The sequence below is a fragment of the Salmo trutta genome, chromosome 12 (assembly GCF_901001165.1).
Source record: "Salmo trutta chromosome 12, fSalTru1.1, whole genome shotgun sequence".
NCBI classification, from domain to species: Eukaryota; Metazoa; Chordata; class Actinopteri; order Salmoniformes; family Salmonidae; genus Salmo; species Salmo trutta.
This window is the reverse complement of record NC_042968.1, coordinates 51,419,583-51,438,337: the sequence shown is the minus strand read 5'-3', so window position 1 is coordinate 51,438,337 and position 18,755 is coordinate 51,419,583. Positions and strand designations below refer to the sequence as shown.

Sequence of the window (18,755 nt, the reverse complement as noted above, 5' to 3'; positions counted from 1 at the left end):
GGGGGATCAAATTGCTCACTGTGTTGTCATGGCATACTGTCCTTGACTGGCCAGTCAGGGAGAATTTTAGAATAAAGCTGTAATGTAACAAAATGTGGAAAAATAATACTTTCCGAATGCATTGTAATTCCTTCCTGCATCTACACGCTGTCCTCCTCTCACCTTTTCCCATTGCTTGTGGACTTCAGTGCACAACACAACAGCTCTCTGTGACCAGATGCAAAAAACATCTACAAGCCAAACCTTCCTATCATAATCGTTAAAAGCTACACAGCATACATTGTTAACGTTATAGTCAACAAACTCTAATTAACGAGTTAGTAAACCCACAATCCAATCCATGTGTACAATCACACAGTAAAGTTTACAGCTACCAGTTTAGCAGTTACACCAGCAGGCCCCGGTGGCAATAAATTAATAAAACCGAAAGCTTACCTTGACTTTAGTTTCAATTTACATTTTTATATCACATGCACATGTACAGTAAAATGCCTTTCTGGTCTAAACACAACAATGCAGTAATCAATAACAACGTAATGCTAAAAATAACATAATGTAGAAGAGTTGCGATGTTGGATAGCCTTAGCCAGCTAACGGTGACTAACCCCATTCTATACAAAGTTGCGCAACCGCGACATTCAAACGAGGCTGCAATGAAAACTAATGGGACTGTAGCGATTGTGTTGACATCAAAATCTGGGGTGTGAACCATGTTTCTATTCAAGTGTTGATTGACATGGTAATGGCTCTATAGTATTGGAGAAAAGTTGAAAAAACTGACCCCTCCGACGCTGTACGTTAAATTGTGACGTGTCATGGCGTAATGTACGGCACGCATAATGCAACTAATTCTGTCATACAGCCTCTCTCCACCTGGTGTAGCACTTCTCTCACCATTTAAAAACAAGAAAGGGACAGGGGGATACCTAGTCAGTTTTTGCGTCATCACTGCAAGCTATCATGAGTCTCAAATGCCGTTGTTTACTTCTGAAGATCACTTTAGCATTGCCCTAAAAACCTGATTCAAATTCGACACAAACCTTCAAATAGGTATGTAATGACACATTATATCAACTCTTTATAGTGTTTTGTTTACATTTTAGAGGTGATAAGGTGATAAATTGGACAGATCGAGTGAAAAAAGAAGTTTCCCCACGACATCTCTCCTTCTCACTATCACGTAATAGGTTTAGCTTCCCCACCCGCCATTTTTAAAAAGACCCGACGGAGCTCATTGCCTTCTTGAATCATGTAGAGATGGGCATCATCAAGGTCTCGTCATTGGTTTTGTTGGAAAGGGGAGAAATTGTGCTTTACAATGGTATTGATATTACAGTTGATCTGGAAGTATTACGTTTTGGGGCGCTAAAATAAGGTAAATTGTATGGACCAGCACGATGTACAAAAGTGAGTTAGTTCACGTTAGCTAACACAAATAATATTCCTTGCTATTTGAGTCAGGTTGTTGAGTAGGCTAAATTAGCTGCATTAGCTAGCTAAGTAAGTGAAAGGTAAACTAAGAAGAAAAATAAATAAATGAAATATAGCTAGCTCCTCTTGCTCTCTCTCTGTTGCTTCTTCTACATTTTTGAAGAAATGAATTTGTTCAAAACTGTTTAACTATTGTTTTTCTCTTTGAGTCAACTAAACACCTCTCTTTATGCACTGCAGTGCTAGCTAGCTGTAGCTTATGCTTTTAGTACTATATTAATTCTCTGATCCTTTGATGGGATGGACAACATGTCAGTTCATGCTGGAAGAGCTCTGATAGGTTGGAGGACGTCCTCCGGAAGTCTTCATAATTGCTGTGTAAGTCTATGGAAGGGGGTGAGAACCATGTAGCCCGTGGTTAGAGTGTTGGGCCAGTAACTGAAAGGTTGCTGGATCAAATCCCTGAGCTGATAAGGTAAAAATCTGTTGTTCTGAGCAAGGCAGTTAACCCACTGTTGTCACGGTTGTCGAAAGGAGGAGCGGACCAAAGTGCAGCGTGTGTGTCGTTCCACATTTTATTTTCACTGTGAACCTTTGCAATACATACATAAATAAACTGAACGAACAAAAACAACAAACCGTGACGCAGAGTAGAAACATACACTAACTCAGAAATAATCTCCCACAAACCCAGGTGGAAAAAACCCTACTTAAGTATGATCTCCAATTAGAGACAACGAGGACCAGCTGCCTCTAATTGGAGATCATCCCAAACAAAACCCAACATAGAAATACAAAACTAGAACCTGACAACATAGGAAAACTAAACTAGAACACCCCCCTGTCACACCCTGACCTACTCTACCATAGAAAATAACAGCTTTCTATGGTCAGGACGTGACAACTGTTCCCCGGGTGCTGAAGACGTGGCTGTCGATTAAGGCAGCCCCCGGCACCTCTCTGATTCACAGGGGTTGGGTTAAATGCGGAAGACACATTTCAGTTGAAGGCATTCAGTTTTACAACTGACTAGGTACCCCCCTTTCCCTTTGTATTGAAGTCAATGTACACAGAGGAGGACGGAAAAAAGCACATAGAAGCGTGATCAGCCGACAGCCATACCTCTTTGGTACTCAATCATTAATAGTGCTCTCTCTCACTCCTGGCTCATACAGTACATACCGACATATGTTCATACGTACACAAACATACATGCTAACCGGCCACACTCCATAGCCTTTTAGCAGCATCTGTTCAAAGAGGAGAGAAGAGTGAGGGAGTAGTGAGTACCTGCTTGCTGATTCGACTCCCACACCCCAGGATTCCTTAAAGGTTTACAATGTGTGTGCGTCACAAAGTAGTAGACAGACGAGCTCTAACATGTAGCAGCATGTCATAAGGATCTTATAGCAACTTCGAGACTATTTAAAAAAAGGGGGGAAACATAGGAGAAAAAGAGAAGAGAGACAGACAAAGAAGGGGAAAAATGGAGTCTGTAGGAAGAAGAGGTGACTTCTTAGTCTACTTATGATACTTATTTTCCCCTTTGTAAATTTTGGAAAGCAACAAGTGAGGAAGAGAGGAGGAAAAGAGATAAAGGAAAGTGCAGCAGAGGACTTGTAAAGAGAGATCCCTTTGGTTCAGCTTCAGCTCTCTCCACTGAGCCCTTGTCCAGCCGATGATGATGTGTATGCTGGATGTTCCTCTCATACTGGACCAGCTGGTTGATGTCTGAGTGTGTGTGGAAAGGGGATCACAGAATGCAATACTAGGACAGTGGTAGTGTGGATATCTGTTGTGACTGTATATGCTCATGTAGTATGCTCCAGTTCACCTTTGAATCTTTCTGGATTGAACACAGATTCAAACTGATATTTGTTCTTACAATAGGCACTTTACAGTGTGTATGTTACCTGAACACTGGCAGGAGGATTTTTCGTTAATGTACTGAACTCAGCAAAAAAAGTAACTTTCTTTCAAAGATAATTCGCAGAAATCTAAATGACTTCATAGATCTTCATTATAAAGGGTTTAAACACTGTTTCCCATGCTTGTTCAATGAAACAAACAATTAATGAACATGCACCTGTGGAACGGTCGTTAAGACACTAACAGCTTACATATATGGTATGCAATTAAGGTCACAGTTATGAAAACTTAGGACACTAAAGAGGCCTTTCTACTGAACTATCAATTCAAACCCCAGTCCTACCTACAGGTTATGGGAAATTTGCTCTTTTAATATTCCCCCAGTAGGTTTCCTCAAGGAGAAAGCCTCCACTTCAACTAAAACACTATAGTAAATACTACAGTAATGTCCGCAAAAACACTACAGTAAATACTACAGTATACTACAATCTGCAAAAACACTACATTAATTACTATAGTATATACAACAGTTTTCTTTGACTACAGTATTTATACTATAGTTTACTGTAAATACTACAGCATACTACAGTAAATACAAAATAATACTGTTGTCCGCAAAATAAATACTACAGTAAAGTCAGCAAAAACACTACAGAGAACCATTTATACCATAATATGCTATACTATTTTTTCATGTGGTTAGTGTCACTTTATATAATGAAGTACTACCACACTTAAAGTTATTGTCGCAACGTTTGAAGTACATTCAGAGGTGTCTGCAGTGTTTGGTAACTTCTGGTTGTGTGAATCTCTCACGGTCAACTTCAGACATGTTTTGTGTGTGCTGGCATGTCATGTGTCTCTGTTTTCATAGCACAGGTCAGGGGTCATGGTATGATTCATGTAAGGGAGTTCTAGACAGGGTAGGTGCTATCGGTTGATACGTTTATGTGCTTGAAAGTGACATAACACTAAATAGGCAAATGAGAACAATTTCCCGTCTTTCCACGAACACCAGCCAACCAATTTTGATTGAATTTGTTTCTCCTTTTGCCGTGTAAGTGACCTATTGCATTATAATCTCTATGGATGTACCCTGTGACCTCTTTAGCAAAATCATCTTTGGTGTATTTTAGAACATCCTTTGAATTGGTAGGGCTACAAAACAAAATGCTCTTGGTTGTCCTCTGATCTCCTGTGTTCATATTTAACCCAGCCCCATCTGGACTGTCCCATTCATCTGGGAATGGCGTGGGGTCTGTGTGGGGGATACCTTTAGATGGTTCAGCCCATTTATTGACCCTCAGGGAACTGGAAGAGAGGAAAAACCTGCACTCACTGAAATATTCTTTAAGTTTAATGTATTTTTTTTAGCACCAGAGGTCAGAACAAACAGACACATTTCGGCGGCAGCCTTGATCAGCTGGCCCACGTGTGTTTCTTGATCTTAAAGATGTCCGTGGCCCTAGAAGGACTTCCTACAGGAAATAAAACCAATTAAACTATCACGTTTGAGGTAAGACCCAGATGCAGACAACGTCAAATTAACAACAGGTTATTAATCCAACAGGGGCAGGCAAAAGACAGGTCAAGGCAGGCAGGGATCAGTAAACCAGAGGTGGGGCAACGGTACCAGATGGCAGGTAGGTTCAGGGTCAGGGCAGGCAGAAAAAGTCAAACAGGGAAAACTAGAAAAGAGGAACAATCGAGAGACAGGAACAGAGTGTAAAACGCTAGTAGACTTGACGAAACAAAGCGAACTGGCAACAGACAAACAGAGAACACAGGTAAAAATACACAGTGGATAATGGGGAAGATGGGCGACATCTGGAGGGGGGTGGAGACAATCACAAAGACAGGTGAAACAGATCAGGGTGTGACATAAACCCAGATCGTATCAAACACACTGCAGCTATTTGGTTTCAGAAAAGTAAAAAAACACCTGGCTTATGTAAATGACTGACTTATAGTTGGGAGTGTCTCGCCCAGACTCCAGGTGTTTCAAGCTCCTTGGCTTCCTCTCTATTTATTACACCAAGAGTGATTCCACGAGACAGCTGGTTCCCTGTAACATCTTGTTTCCCCCTTAGATCTGATCACCCATGGACAAGAAGTGGATTTGGATGGAGGAGGGTGCTTTTTTTACACAGCTGCCTTTGATTTGTTAAATTGCATTTGATGAGAGTGGTTTCTAAAACCCAATTTTAGCTCCATTACGATGAAGGACAGCACTGCTGAAAATAACACAGTGCTTTCCCTCCCTCCCCCCACCATTGCATAAGAGAGGGGTATTGGGAAATGAAATTGGACTCAAATGAATTGGCGAGAGGGTTCAATTTGGGTTTGGGGACAAGGTGAGGGCTGTCAAGCATGCACACACACACAACCTAGAAATAGCAGCCTCGTGTGCAAGGCCCTCTGCATTTTTTGCACTGGTATCACAACAGTCAGGTAGAGGGGCTGCTGGTGTATAGGGAATATGTTATAGTGTGGTATGTACAGTGCATTCGGAAAGTATTCAGACCCCTTGACTTTTTCCACATTTTGTTACGTTACAGCCTTATTGTAAAATTTATTAAATAAAATAAAAATCCTCATCGATCTACACACAAAAACCGATCAAGACGAAGCAAAAACAGCTTTTTAGATATTTTTTCAAATGTATAAAACCGAAAAACAGAAATAACTTATTTACATAAGTATTCAGATCCTTTGCTATGCGACTCAAAATTTGATCTCTGATTCATCCTGTTTCCATTGGTCATCCTTGAGATGTTTCTACAACTTGATTGGAGTCGACCTGTGGTAATGGTAAATTCAAATGATTGGACATGATTTGAAAAAGCACACACCTCTCTATATAAGGTCCCACAGTTGACAGTGCATGTCAGAGCAAAAACCAAGCCATGAGGTTGAAGGAATTGTCCGTAGAGCTCCGAGACAGGATTGTGTCGAGGCACAGATCTGGGGAAGGGTACTAAAACATTTTTGCAGCATTGAAAGTCCCCAATTACACAGTGGCCTCTGTCATTTTTAAATGGAAGACGTTTGGAACCACCAAGACTCTTCCTAGATCTGGCCGCCCTGCCAAACTGAGCATTTGAGGGAGGTGACCAAGAACCTAATGGTCACTCTGACAGAGCTCCAGAGTTCCTCTGTGGAGAAGGGAGAACCTTTCAGAAGGACAACCATCTCTGCTGAACTCCACCAATCATGCCTTTACAGTAGAGTGGCCAGACGGGAGCCATTCCTCAGTGAAATGAACATGATAGCCCGCTTGGAGTTTTCCTAAAGGCTTCTAAAGGACTCTCAGACCATGATAAACAAAATTCTCTGGTCTGATGAAACCAAGATTGAACTCTTTGGCCTGAATGCCAAGCGTCATGTCTGGAGGAAACCTGGCACCATCCCTATGGTGAAGCATGGTGGTGGCAGCATTATGCTGTGGGGATGTTTTTCAGCAGCAGGGAGTGGGAGACTAGTCAGGATCAAGGGAAAGATGAACGGAGCAAAGTACAGAGAGATTCATGATTAAAACCTACTCCAGATTACTCATGACCTCAGACTGGGGCGAAGGTTCTCCTTCCAACAGGACAATGACCCTAAGCATGAAGCCAAGCCAAATCAGGAGTGACTTCGGGACAAGTCTCTGAATGTCGTTGAGTGTCCTAGCCAGAGTCCGGACTTTAATCCGATTGAACATCTCTGGAGAGACCTGAAAATAGCTGTGCAGCGATGCTCCCCATCCGACCTGACAGAGCTTGAGACGATCTGCAGAGAAGAATGGGAGAAACTACCCAAATACAAGTGTGCCAAGCTTGTAGCGTCATACCCAAGAAGACTGGAGGCTGTAATCACTGCCAAAGGGTCTGAATACTTATGTAAATGTGATATTTCATTTTTTTTTTTTTTTTATACATTTGCAAAAAACAATTAAATCTTGTTTGTCATTATGGGGTATTAAAACAGTTGAATCAATTTTAGAATAATGCTATAGCATAGCAAAATGTGGAAAAAGTGAAGAGGTCTGAATACTTTCATATATTTATATATTTATCATTATTATATTTTTTATTTGTGTCATTTCTATTAGAAGTACGAGGTGTCCTCATGTGTAGGTATTGGTAAGGAAAACATTGCTCTTTTGTATGTGTGTGCGTGCGACCCCGTATGGCTTTCTGTAATAGAACGTATCGTATTACGGTCAGCCACCCCCTTCACACACACACTCATACACATACACTCACACACACTGCGCAGTGACCTGACCTATCATAAAATGACTAAGTCATCATTGGGTATCCTAGAAGTCACATGACTTTCTAGCAATGACTTCATATGCTCTTCCGCATATCATGGGATGTGTGTGTGCATGTGTGCCCAAGTCCTACTACTATGCTGGCATATACAGCAATAACCTGTATACCCCAGTGCTGTCAACATGGGTAATAACAGTGTGCGGGCCATCTTGTTCTATAATAGTATTCTTTATTAGCCCAGCACCTATGTTTTTAAGGATGTGCGTATGACCACAAACTTCTCTAATACAGCAATGTGTCAATGATTGAGTGTCTTTTTATAGGCAGATGAAGAGATCTGTCCCTCTTTTTCCACTATCATGTTCACTCTTAACTTGGTATTTCTGATTTGACGCAACACAAATGTTATACACATTTTGGGAAATCCCATCATATTTTGGCAAATTTTCCAGTAGTTACTTACACTTTCATTTTCTCAGAAAAATGAATTCCAGAATTCCTCTGCATTTCCTAGTCCAAAAGCCCATCCGGCTCAGCTATAGTACCAGCCATATCTATAGTTCATGGATGTGGTGTCCCAGTTTTTCCTTTACTGATCAGCACCTTTTTAATGAGGACTTATTTATACTTCTACTCAACCAGGAGGGGGAGAGAGGGAGGAAGGGGAGAGGGAGAAGGAGATAGGGAGTGCAGGGGGAAGTCTATCAAATCTTTAATGAAGACCTCTGCTGTAGATTCTTGCTTTGAACGCTCAGATATTTGTGTGTGTGTGTGTGTGTGTGTGTGTGTGAGAGAGAGAGAGAGAAATAAAGGGAAATAGAAAGAGTGGGATGTCTGTATTGGATTCACCTGTGTGACTTAGTGAGCATATTTTACAGTGTTGAACTTGAGTTCAAAAGATCATGAGTTTTTGTGTATGTGAATGAGGATGTTATAATGAATGTGTATGTGATCATGTATGTGTGTGGGATTGTGAGAATGTGTCTTTGTCCTCACATGGAGAGATATAACCTACATTATATATACTGTACTTTGGCATACAATTACGCTAAAAACAGAACTCTCAAGACACCCCAATAATTTAAGTCCAGAGTGCAGAGCCACATTTCTGTCATGACTGGCATTCGGCTAATTTCAATCCTATTACTGTAGCAACTTTTATGTTATACAACAGTGAAGAATGTTACTGTACCTCTGTCCCTATGCTTCAAAGTGTAGCCTAGATCTAATTTGATAATTATAGAGGCAATGCACCTGATTGTATCTAGAAAGGAACTGGTGAATATGAGGGTCGCCTGGTTAATTGGCTGTCCTGTATTACTTTGTTTGACCGGTATTTATGAGTTATTATCATTCCTCCTATTAAGAGAGCGAGAAATAGAGAGACAGAGATTGAGAGAGAGAGAGATTGAGAGAGAGAGAGATAAATGGCAGTTAGACATGGGTGGTTTGGGTCACCTACACACTTAGAAAAAAGGGGTTATTTGGCTGTTTCAATAGGAGAACCCTTTTTAGTTCCAGGGAGAAGCCTTTTTGGATCCACCTGAATCCAAAAAGGGTTCTTCAAAGGGTTATCCTATTGGAACAGCCAAAGAACCCTTTGAGGTTGTAAATATCACCTTTTTTTCTAAGAGTGTACAATAGTGGGTAAGGGAACAGTTTTAGGCCAGGGCATGAAGCAGGATTGATGCTTTGCATTTCAAAGCTGGTGAGCTATGCCTGGATTCCGTTCTATTTGAGTAGCTGTGTAGTAATTAGAAAAGAGAGGTGACACGAGGAGAAATGCTCTTCCATTGCCATTTCCTACACTGTACAATTATGTCTGTACTCTTTGGAAAGGTTTCCCGGATGAAAATTAAGAATCTCCATTGAAAGTGGTTTTTAGTCCAGGAATTAATCTGTCTTAATCTGCGTTTGGGAATCTGGCTTTTTGTGTAAATGTGCTATTTTCAAATACATTTCTCTCATCTGTAACCAACACTGATGTCTGACGAGCACAAAATAAGAGGAAATCTCTGCAGTGCTTCGTCCATCGGTGATGGCTAAGGTTGATAGCCCCGGCCCACACTATTATATAACGTGCTTGAGAATCTTTGGTTCAAAGCTACCCTCAAGTAGCACACAAGCTATTTCTGCTCCAATAACCATTTTATATTCTGGGATCACAAAAAAGCCAGACCGACTAATAAAATGACATCCCATAATTTGTTTCTGAACCTTACCTGCAGGTTACCGTCGAAAATGCAGAAGAGTCAAAAATATAGGCAATAATAAGCCTCCACAGAGCAGTGGTGGAAAAAGTACCCAAATCTCATACTTGAGTAAAAGTAAAGATACCTTAATAGAAAACGACTCAAGTAAAAGTGAAAGTCACCCAGTAAAATACTACTTGAGTAAAAGTCTAAAAGTATTTGGTTTTAAGTATACTTAAGTATCAAAAGTAAAAGTATAAATCATTTCACATTCCTTATATTAAGCAAACCAGATAGCACCATTTTCTTGTTTTTGTTTTTTACGGATAGCCAGGGGCACACTCCAACACTCCAATTTAGTGAATCCGCCAGATCAGACTCAGTAGGGATGACAAGGGAAGTTCTCTTGATAAGTGTGTGAATTTAACTGTTTTTTTTGTCCTGCTAAGCATTCAAAATGTAACGAGTACTTTTGGGTGTCAGGGAAAATGTATGGAGTAAAAAGTACATCATTTTCTTTAGGAATGTAGTGAAGTAAAAGTTGTCAAAAAATATGAACAGTAAAGTAATGTACAGATACCCCAAAAATGTCTTGATAAGTAGTACTTTAAAGTATTTTTACTCAAGATCGGACCCTTTTTTTTACATTTTCATCTAAAATGATACCCATATCTAACTGCCTGTAGCTCAGGGCCTGAATCAAGGATATGCATATTCTTGATTACATTTGAAAGGAAACACTTTGAAGTTTGTGGAAGTGTGAAATTAATGTAGAAGAATATAACACATTAGATCTGGTAAAAGATAATACAAACAAAAAAAACATGCGTTTTCAATATATATATTTTTTTAATCACCTTTGAAATGGAAGAGAAAGGCCTTAGTATAATATTGGAGTTTAGGCGCAATTTAGATGCTGTTCACTAGATGGCAGCAGTGTATGTGCAAAGTTTCAGACTGATCCAGTGAAGCGTTGCAATACTGCACAAAATGTTGTATCAAGTCTGCCCAAATGTGCCGAATTGGTCAATTGATACATTTTCAACTACATGACTATAGAGAACATAAAACATGATATGGTAATAAAAAATGATATGGCAATAAAAAATGTAAATTTACACACTCACAGGAAGGTCATACATGATGGAAAATTAGCTTCCCTATAGAAAAGGCACCAACCATCACACATCTAGATGACCGGGCGGTTAGGTGTGGGGCCAGAAACAGCAGGGGTTCAAACTTTAGAACCCAGTTCCTACATTTGAATATAAAAATGGATTTTATCAAACAAAACAATACTACATTTTATCTCTGGGACCCTCAGGATAACAAATCAGAGCAAGATTACTGAATGTAAGTACATTATTTACCTTCAGAGGTGAATGTATCAAACCAAGTGCCGTGATAAAAGTTTTTTGTTGTTGTGCACTCTCCTCAAGCAATAGAATGCTCTTTTTTTACTGTAATACCTACTGTAAATTGGACAGGGCAGTTAGAATAACAAGAACTTAAGCTTTCTGCACATATAAGACATGTCTATGTCCTGGAAAGTTGGTTGTGACTTACAACGTCATTCTAGTCACATTAGCGCACATTAGCAACAACCATCCCGGTATAGGGACACCGATCCCATAGAGGTTAAGTACTTTACACCACTGCTTCCCTCCCCTCATTTTCATCTCTCTGTCTGGCCTCTCTCTGCCTCTCCTAGTTTCCGGTCCATTTGACCAAACAACAAGGAAGTCATATACTGTACACTGGGTTGTCACTTAGTGCAGTGGCTGAGTTGACATGACTTAAGTGATCGCAACGGCAGTGTGCCACCGTACCACTTATCTCTCATGTAAGGGTGCAGGGGGCTGTGGACTACTCACCCCTGATTTGATGTTATTGAAGTCATCCCCCTGCCAATAGTAAACTTAAGCCTGCAGCAAAAATGTTCTACAGCGATTACCTATTGGAACAAGCAGGGAAAGTCAAAAGGAGTATAACCGCTTTTTCTCTGGTGTGTGTACACACACACTCACAGACGCACAATAAATACATACAGTGCATCGGAAGTATTCAGACCCCTTGACTTTTTCCATATTTTGTTATGTTACAGCAGGGGCGCAACTTTGGTTTAGAAGTGTGGGGGGGAAATTATTATAATTTTTTCATATATTTTCTTTATTCAGTCGGATAAACACTCCAAACAGCCTACCCGACCGCTCGGAGGTGTCCACGTGGTCCTAAAGCACACCAGTGCCTCGTTTTCTATCACATTCCAATGATAAAACAGGGGGGGACAAAAATGCAATTTTACAATTTAGGTGGACATGTCCCCCACGTCCCCAGTGAAAGTTGCGCCCCTGCTTTACAGCCTTATTATAAAATGGATGAAATTGTTTTTTTCTCCCCTCATCAATCTACACACAATACCCCATAATGACAAACCAAAAACAGGTTTTAGAAATTTTAGCAAAAAACGTAAATATCACATTTACTATTACATGTTTCATTACAATAAGACATTCACAATTATGCAAAGGTACAATCTCATACTCACTTAGAAACCCACCCATGACCTCAGTTTATCACTGTAGACAGCAGGACCCCAACATCCTCCATCACCAAACCCCTTTCCCCCTCCTCTCCTCTCCCTTCTCTTTCGTTACATTCCTCAGCAACTCTAAATTTACTTTCAGCAGTGTTGGAAGCTACTCTGAAAAGATAGTTTACCAAGCTACGAATTTCTTCACACTGAAAGTAGCTACACTAAAGCTACCCCTATGAAAAATATAGTTTACTTATTAACTAGTTACTTTGAAAAAGTAGTTCACTACAAAATTGTCATAAGTCAATCTGAAATGTCATAGACAACAAATTGCAAGAACAGTTCACTTTGGTGTAAAATTAACAGAATTTGTAATTTAGTCTATTAAACACCAAAACATATATTTAAAGTGAAATTAGGCAGATCTGATTCTGAAATAGAAAATAAATTATTGCGTACTTCATCCATATTTTATTTTTGCAAAAAAAAGGAGCGTGTACTTCCAGTAATTATCTATACCGCTTACATGGCAAAAAAAGTTATTAACTACTGAAAACACTACCTAGATTTGAATATAGTTCAATTACCACCAAGGTTCTGCAAAATGCTGTTAAATTTCTAGTTGAACTACATATAAACTCAGCAAAAAAAGAAACATCCCTTTTTCAGGACCCTGTCTTTCAAAGATAATTCATAAAAATCCAAATAACTAAACAGATTTTCATTGTAAAGGGTTTAAACACTGTTTCCCATGCTTGTTCAATGAACCATAAACAATTAATGAACATGCACCTGTGGAACGGTCGTTAAGACACTAACAGCTTCCATATGGTAGGCAATTAAGGTCAGTTGTGAAAACGTAGGACACTAAAGAGGCCTTTCTACTGACTCTGGAAAACACCAAAAGAAAGATGCCCAGGGTCCCTGCTCATCTGTGTAAACGTGCCTTAGGCATGCTGCAAGGAGACATGAGGACTGTAGATGTGGCCAAGGCAATAAATTGCAATGTCCGTACTGTGAGACGCCTAAGACAGCGCTATAGGGAGACAGGACGGACAGCTGGTCGTCCTCGCAGTGGCAGACCACGTGTAACAACACCTGCACAGGATCGGTACATCCGAATATCACACCTGCAGGACAGGTACAGGATGGCAACAACAACTGCCCGAGTTACACCAGGAACGCACAATCCCTCCATCAGTGCTCAGACTGTCCACAATAGGCTGAGAGGCTGGACTGAGGGCTTGTAGGCCTGTTGTAAGGCAGGTCCTCACCAGACATCACCGGCAACAACGTTGCCTATGGGCACAAACCCACCGTCTCTGGACCAGACAGGACTGGCAAAAAGTGCTCTACACTGACAAGTCACGGTTTTGTCTCACCAGCGGTGATGGTCAGATTCGCGTTTATCGTCGAAGGAATGAGCGTTACACCAAGGCCTGTACTCTGGAGCGGGATCGATTTGGAGGTGGAGGGTCCGTCATGGTCTGGGGCGGTATGTCACAGCATCATCGGACTGAGCTTGTTGTCATTGCAGGCAATCTCAACGCTGTGCATTACAGGGAAGACATCCTCCTCCCTCATGTGGTACCCTTCCTGCAGGCTCATCCTGACATGACCCTCCAGCATGTCAATGCCACCAGCCATACTGTTCGTTCTGTGCGTGATTTCCTGCAAGACAGGAATGTCAGTGTTCTGCCATGGCCAGTGAAGAGCCCAGATCTCAATCCCATTGAGCACGTCTGGGACCTGTTGGATCGGAAGGTGAGGGCTTGGGCCATTTCCCCCAGAAATGTCCAGGAACTTGCAGGTGCCTTGGTGGAATAGTGGGGTAACATCTCACAGTAAGAACTGGCAAATCGGGTGTAGTCCATGAGGAGGAGATGCACTGCAGTACTTAATGCAGCTGGTGGCCACACCAGATACTGACTGTTACTTTTGATTTTGACCCCCCTTTGTTTAGGGACACATTATTCCATTTCTGTTAGTCAAATGAATGTGGAACTTGTTCAGTTTATGTCTCAGTTGTTGAATCTTGTTATGTTCATACAAATATTTACACGTTAAATTTGCTGAAAATGAGGACGTTTCTTTTTTTTAGTTCACTACTACCCAACCCTGGTTTTCAGCCTGTGCTTACTGGCAGTGAGTCGGCCTACTCAGTCCACGCATAACGCAAAACAGATGTAGAAAGTGGAGCAGCCAAGATGTTGCTATGGATATGTGTGGGGGCAACTTGAGACACAAATGAGTTTGTTTCTTTCTCTGTTTTGTATTTCACTTTCACAGTGTAATTTTACACTGTGAAAGACGGTTTTTCAAACATTGCCTTTAAGCAGGCCCAGAGTAAATATGCTTCAATGCTATACAAGGGTTGGTTGTTTAGCAAAAAAACTGACGCTTGCTCAACTGTGGGGCAAAACAGCCGGGGTTGGATAGATTGTTGATAACTTGTAAACTATATTTGGTCTCCAATATTTATTGAAAACAAATAGTTGCACAATGAACACGTGTCTCTCAAATACATTGTTACAATTGTTAGCAAGTTCTCTTGCAAATATTTGCAATATTAGTATAGACGTGACATCAGTCAAAACAACTCAAAACAAGACATGCTATCAAGAACGAGCCACCTACAATTCCACAAAGCAGTTTCTTGTCATTGTTGCTAGCTATCTGGCCATCCAGAATCATAACAACATACGGCTTTCTACCCCTTTGAAGCGTGCACATCGTGTTCGTGACGTTGTCAGCTAACCCGTCTATAGTGTAATACAATATTATGTCCGTTTTTTATAGCACTTTAAGGTGGTAGACAGTGAGAATGTAGGTTTGAATGTAGGCCTAAAAGATTTGTTAGAAATGTTTAACAGATGGTTTTTGGAAGAGCACCACCCTTATAAATCCCAATTTATGCTCTGGCATGCATACTGCACAGTAGAGCTATAGACACTATTATAAACTGGGTGGTTCGAGCCCTGAGTGCTGATTGGCTGACAGCCGTGATATATCAGTCCATATACCACTGCTCTAATGACATTGGTAACCAGTTTATAATAGCAATAATGCACCTCAGGTGTTTGTGGTAAATGGCCAATACACTGTACCTTGGCTAAGGGCTGTATCCAGTTGCATCATGACTAAGAGCCCTTAGCCGCGGTATATTGCCCATAGTGGCAAAAGAGCCTAATATTGCTCTCATGGAATGGATGTCATTTCTTGATAGAAGGATACAGATCTATCATAGAAATCAAGGGCTATTTGCAAGTGAAAACTGAAAAGGTCATGAGACATTTTGCCCAGTTGTTTAAATTTATTTTGTTGGCCACTTTATGCATATGCCCTTATACTCCCGAGTGGCGCAGCGGTCTAAAGCACTGCATCTCAGTGCAAGAGGCATCACTACAGTCCCTGGTTCGAATCCAGCCTGTATCACATCCGGCCGTGATTGGGAGTCCCATAGGGCAGAGCGCAATTGGACCAGGTTTGGCCGGGGTAGGCCGTCATTGTAAATAATAATTTGTTCTTAACTCACTAGTTAAATAAAGGTTACATTTAGAAACGTTAACATGAGGGTGTGAATCGTGGTAAGAGCACTAAAGTTTACTACCTATGTCCTACAGAACTACTTTCTACCCTCATCACTTTGCTGCGAAAATGACATCAGCTTCTCAAGAGAGGGCAGGCTTCCTGCGTCGGAGGAGGATCTGTGGAGGACCTTTCCAAGCTAACCCCGTCCTCGCTTCCCGCAACAGACATACGTATTGTACACACACACAAAATCGGTTTGTAGCCTACATTCTGCTTGCTTTTGTGAGAAAAAAGACTGTGCCGCCGTTTTTAACCGCATGACATGATGGAAGACTACCGCGGTGTGGGCTTCGTAACAATGTTGCTGTTGTAGCAATACAGACGGACAACACCAATGGTTTATCTAACAGTAGCTCAGTGCGAGGGGCGCATAATCAAGCTGGGTTCCCCTGATGTGATGTTCGATGCCAGCACCTGGAGGATTCGCAACATCTGGGACGGGGTGAAACTAGAGGTTGCCGGGAATGTGAGCCCCGTTGTCCTGCATAGCTTCACCCAATTGGACCCCGACCTTCCGCTGTTGGAGGTAAGGAAATCACCAGTAATTTGTTCACTGCGCGCTGGGCGCACTGTACATTTGTGTGGTTCATTCATGCGTCTGGTGACGGGTCTGCTGTCGAATCTGCGACATCTGATCGAGAAGCAAGAATGGTCTATGGTTTTTAGAGGAGAAACGGTATGTTCTGATGTGTTTTGTTGTTTCTTTCTGCCTTAGTGTCAATGACACAGTTACTCAAGTTCAATACATTTAAGTGCGGATGTCCTTTTGATATTCCGCAACGTTGTGAAATATACATGCTTTATTGATGAAGAATAAACATGAAACCAGTTTCATAATATAGGCAGTTTTTATTATTTTACTTTAACTTTTGCAGGGAGTCAACATTGAGACACAGGTCTCTTTTGCAAGTGAACCCTGCAAACAACATGCTGTACAAGTAATGTTTTAGTACAAGTCATGTGATGAAACTACAATAGTCCATAATGTATAGACACTCAACTAGAACTGTTATAATCTCTGCAAATAACATAACATTACTAAAATAATACTGTGATTAATAAATTGCATTAATCAGTCATATTAATCATCCATGATTGGAGGACAAGGTGACATGCATTTGAGCCATCATCAATTTGATTTGAATAAAACAATTATTTTTATATGGAACAAACACCAGTCACTAGTTATTTTCCCATCCAAATGGCACGAGGCAGCTTTTAAAACTGTGCCAGTGAGCCAGTAGAAGTAATTGATTCAACTGGATTCCAATGGGTCACCGTGTTGATTGCTGTCCAAGCAGTGTGTGTTCTACTTACCAAATAACACCCTCTCATTGGAGATGCCATAGGTTATAGGCTATGTCATAAGGTCTCTTTGGTTCTGAGATTTTGTCTGTCACTGTTTGAGAAGGTGACAAGGGTTTATTCTGTCTGGTCTAGTGCAGCTAGTAGACACAAGCTTTTTTTCAGGTTGGCTTTTACATTTGGGTCAGTATCAACTCATCTTTATATATGTTTGTTGCTGCCATGTGTGGGCATAATGGTTTTAGTGTGTGACACATTTTGTGTGAGCTTAAGTGTGTTAGGCTTGTGTGTATTGTAGTGTGCATGTGAACGTTTGTGAATGCCATGGGTAACCACATGAAAAAATACTATAGTAAGCTATGGGCCAAGGCCATCATACTGTTAAACAGCCATCACTAACATTGAGTGGCAGCTGCCAACATACTGACTCATCTCTAGCCACTTTAATAATGAAAAATTTGATGTAATAAATGTATCACTAGTCACTTTAAACAATGCCAATTTATATAATGTTTACGTACCCTACATTACTCATCTCATATGTATATACTGTACTCTATACCATCTACTGCATCTTGCCTATGCTGCACGGCCATCGCTCATCCATATATTTACATGTACATATTCTTATTCATTCCTTTACACTTGTGTGTATAAGGTAGTTGTTGTGAAATTGTTAGATTACTTGTTAGATATTACTGCATGGTCAGAACTAGAAGCACAAGCATTTCGCTACACTCGCATTAACATCTGCTAACCATGTGTATGTGACCAATAACATTTGATTTGATTTGATATGGTATGAATACTGTAGTATTAATATATTTATATACTATAGTATTCACTGTAGTGTTGTTGTGGTCATGACTGTAGCATACTGTAGTATTTATTGAAGTGTTATAGCGAACATTATTGCAGTATACTGTAGTGTTTTTGCAGAAATTACTGTAGCATTTACTATAGTGTTTTTGTTTTATTATCTTTGACATATAAGTGGGGGCTTTCTTCTTGAGGAAATCTACTGGACAAATATTAAAACAGCACATTTTCCGTAAACTGTAAGTGGGTAGGACTGGGGTCTGAACGGATATCAGAGCTCCTCCCCTGTTTGATAAACTGTAGTAAGTGAAGTAGTAAGTGAAGTAACAGAGATAACCTGTAGGGTACACAATACTGTATATGTTCTATACTTGTCATTTCTGCTTTTCACTCATGGGTGCCACCTCTGGTGTCTTGGCCCTCCCACCCCTACAGGAGGTCAGCTCCCGCTCAGCCCAGTCCAAGCTCTTCTCTGTCCTGGCAACCCAATGTTGGAACCAGCTTCCCCCTGAAGCTAGGACAAAGAGTATCTTAAATAATCTCACAGCACCCCACCTCACAGCCCCTGGTGTATCATGGTGGAAAGTTTGAAATCATGCCATGAAATAGATCATTATATAAATGGAACAAGTCAGGGTCAGGGCAGGCAGAGGTCAGTAATCCAGGGTGGTGTGACAAGGTACAGAACGGCAGGCAGGCTCCAGGTCAGGGCAGGCAGAATGGTCAAAACCGGGAAAACTAGAAAACAGGAAC

At 40.8% G+C, this 18,755-nt stretch overlaps 1 protein-coding gene across 4 annotated transcripts in view; it reads left to right on the top strand.

The window, feature by feature from the left end:
- The window catches only part of LOC115203760 (ral guanine nucleotide dissociation stimulator-like), a 109,880-nt gene that overhangs the window by 14,752 nt on the left and 76,373 nt on the right, over positions 1–18,755 (top strand). For 2 of the 4 annotated variants that reach the window (XM_029768730.1, XM_029768728.1), the window contains exon 1: positions 15,849–16,404. The exons of 1 other annotated variant lie outside the window; for it this stretch is intronic. In XM_029768730.1, coding sequence (XP_029624590.1) covers positions 16,213–16,404 — 192 coding nt within the window. In that variant the 5' untranslated portion in view covers positions 15,849–16,212. Of the gene's footprint in view, positions 1–15,848; positions 16,405–18,755 lie in introns of those variants that run through there. One more of the 4 variants, XM_029768729.1, reaches the window with a different exon arrangement.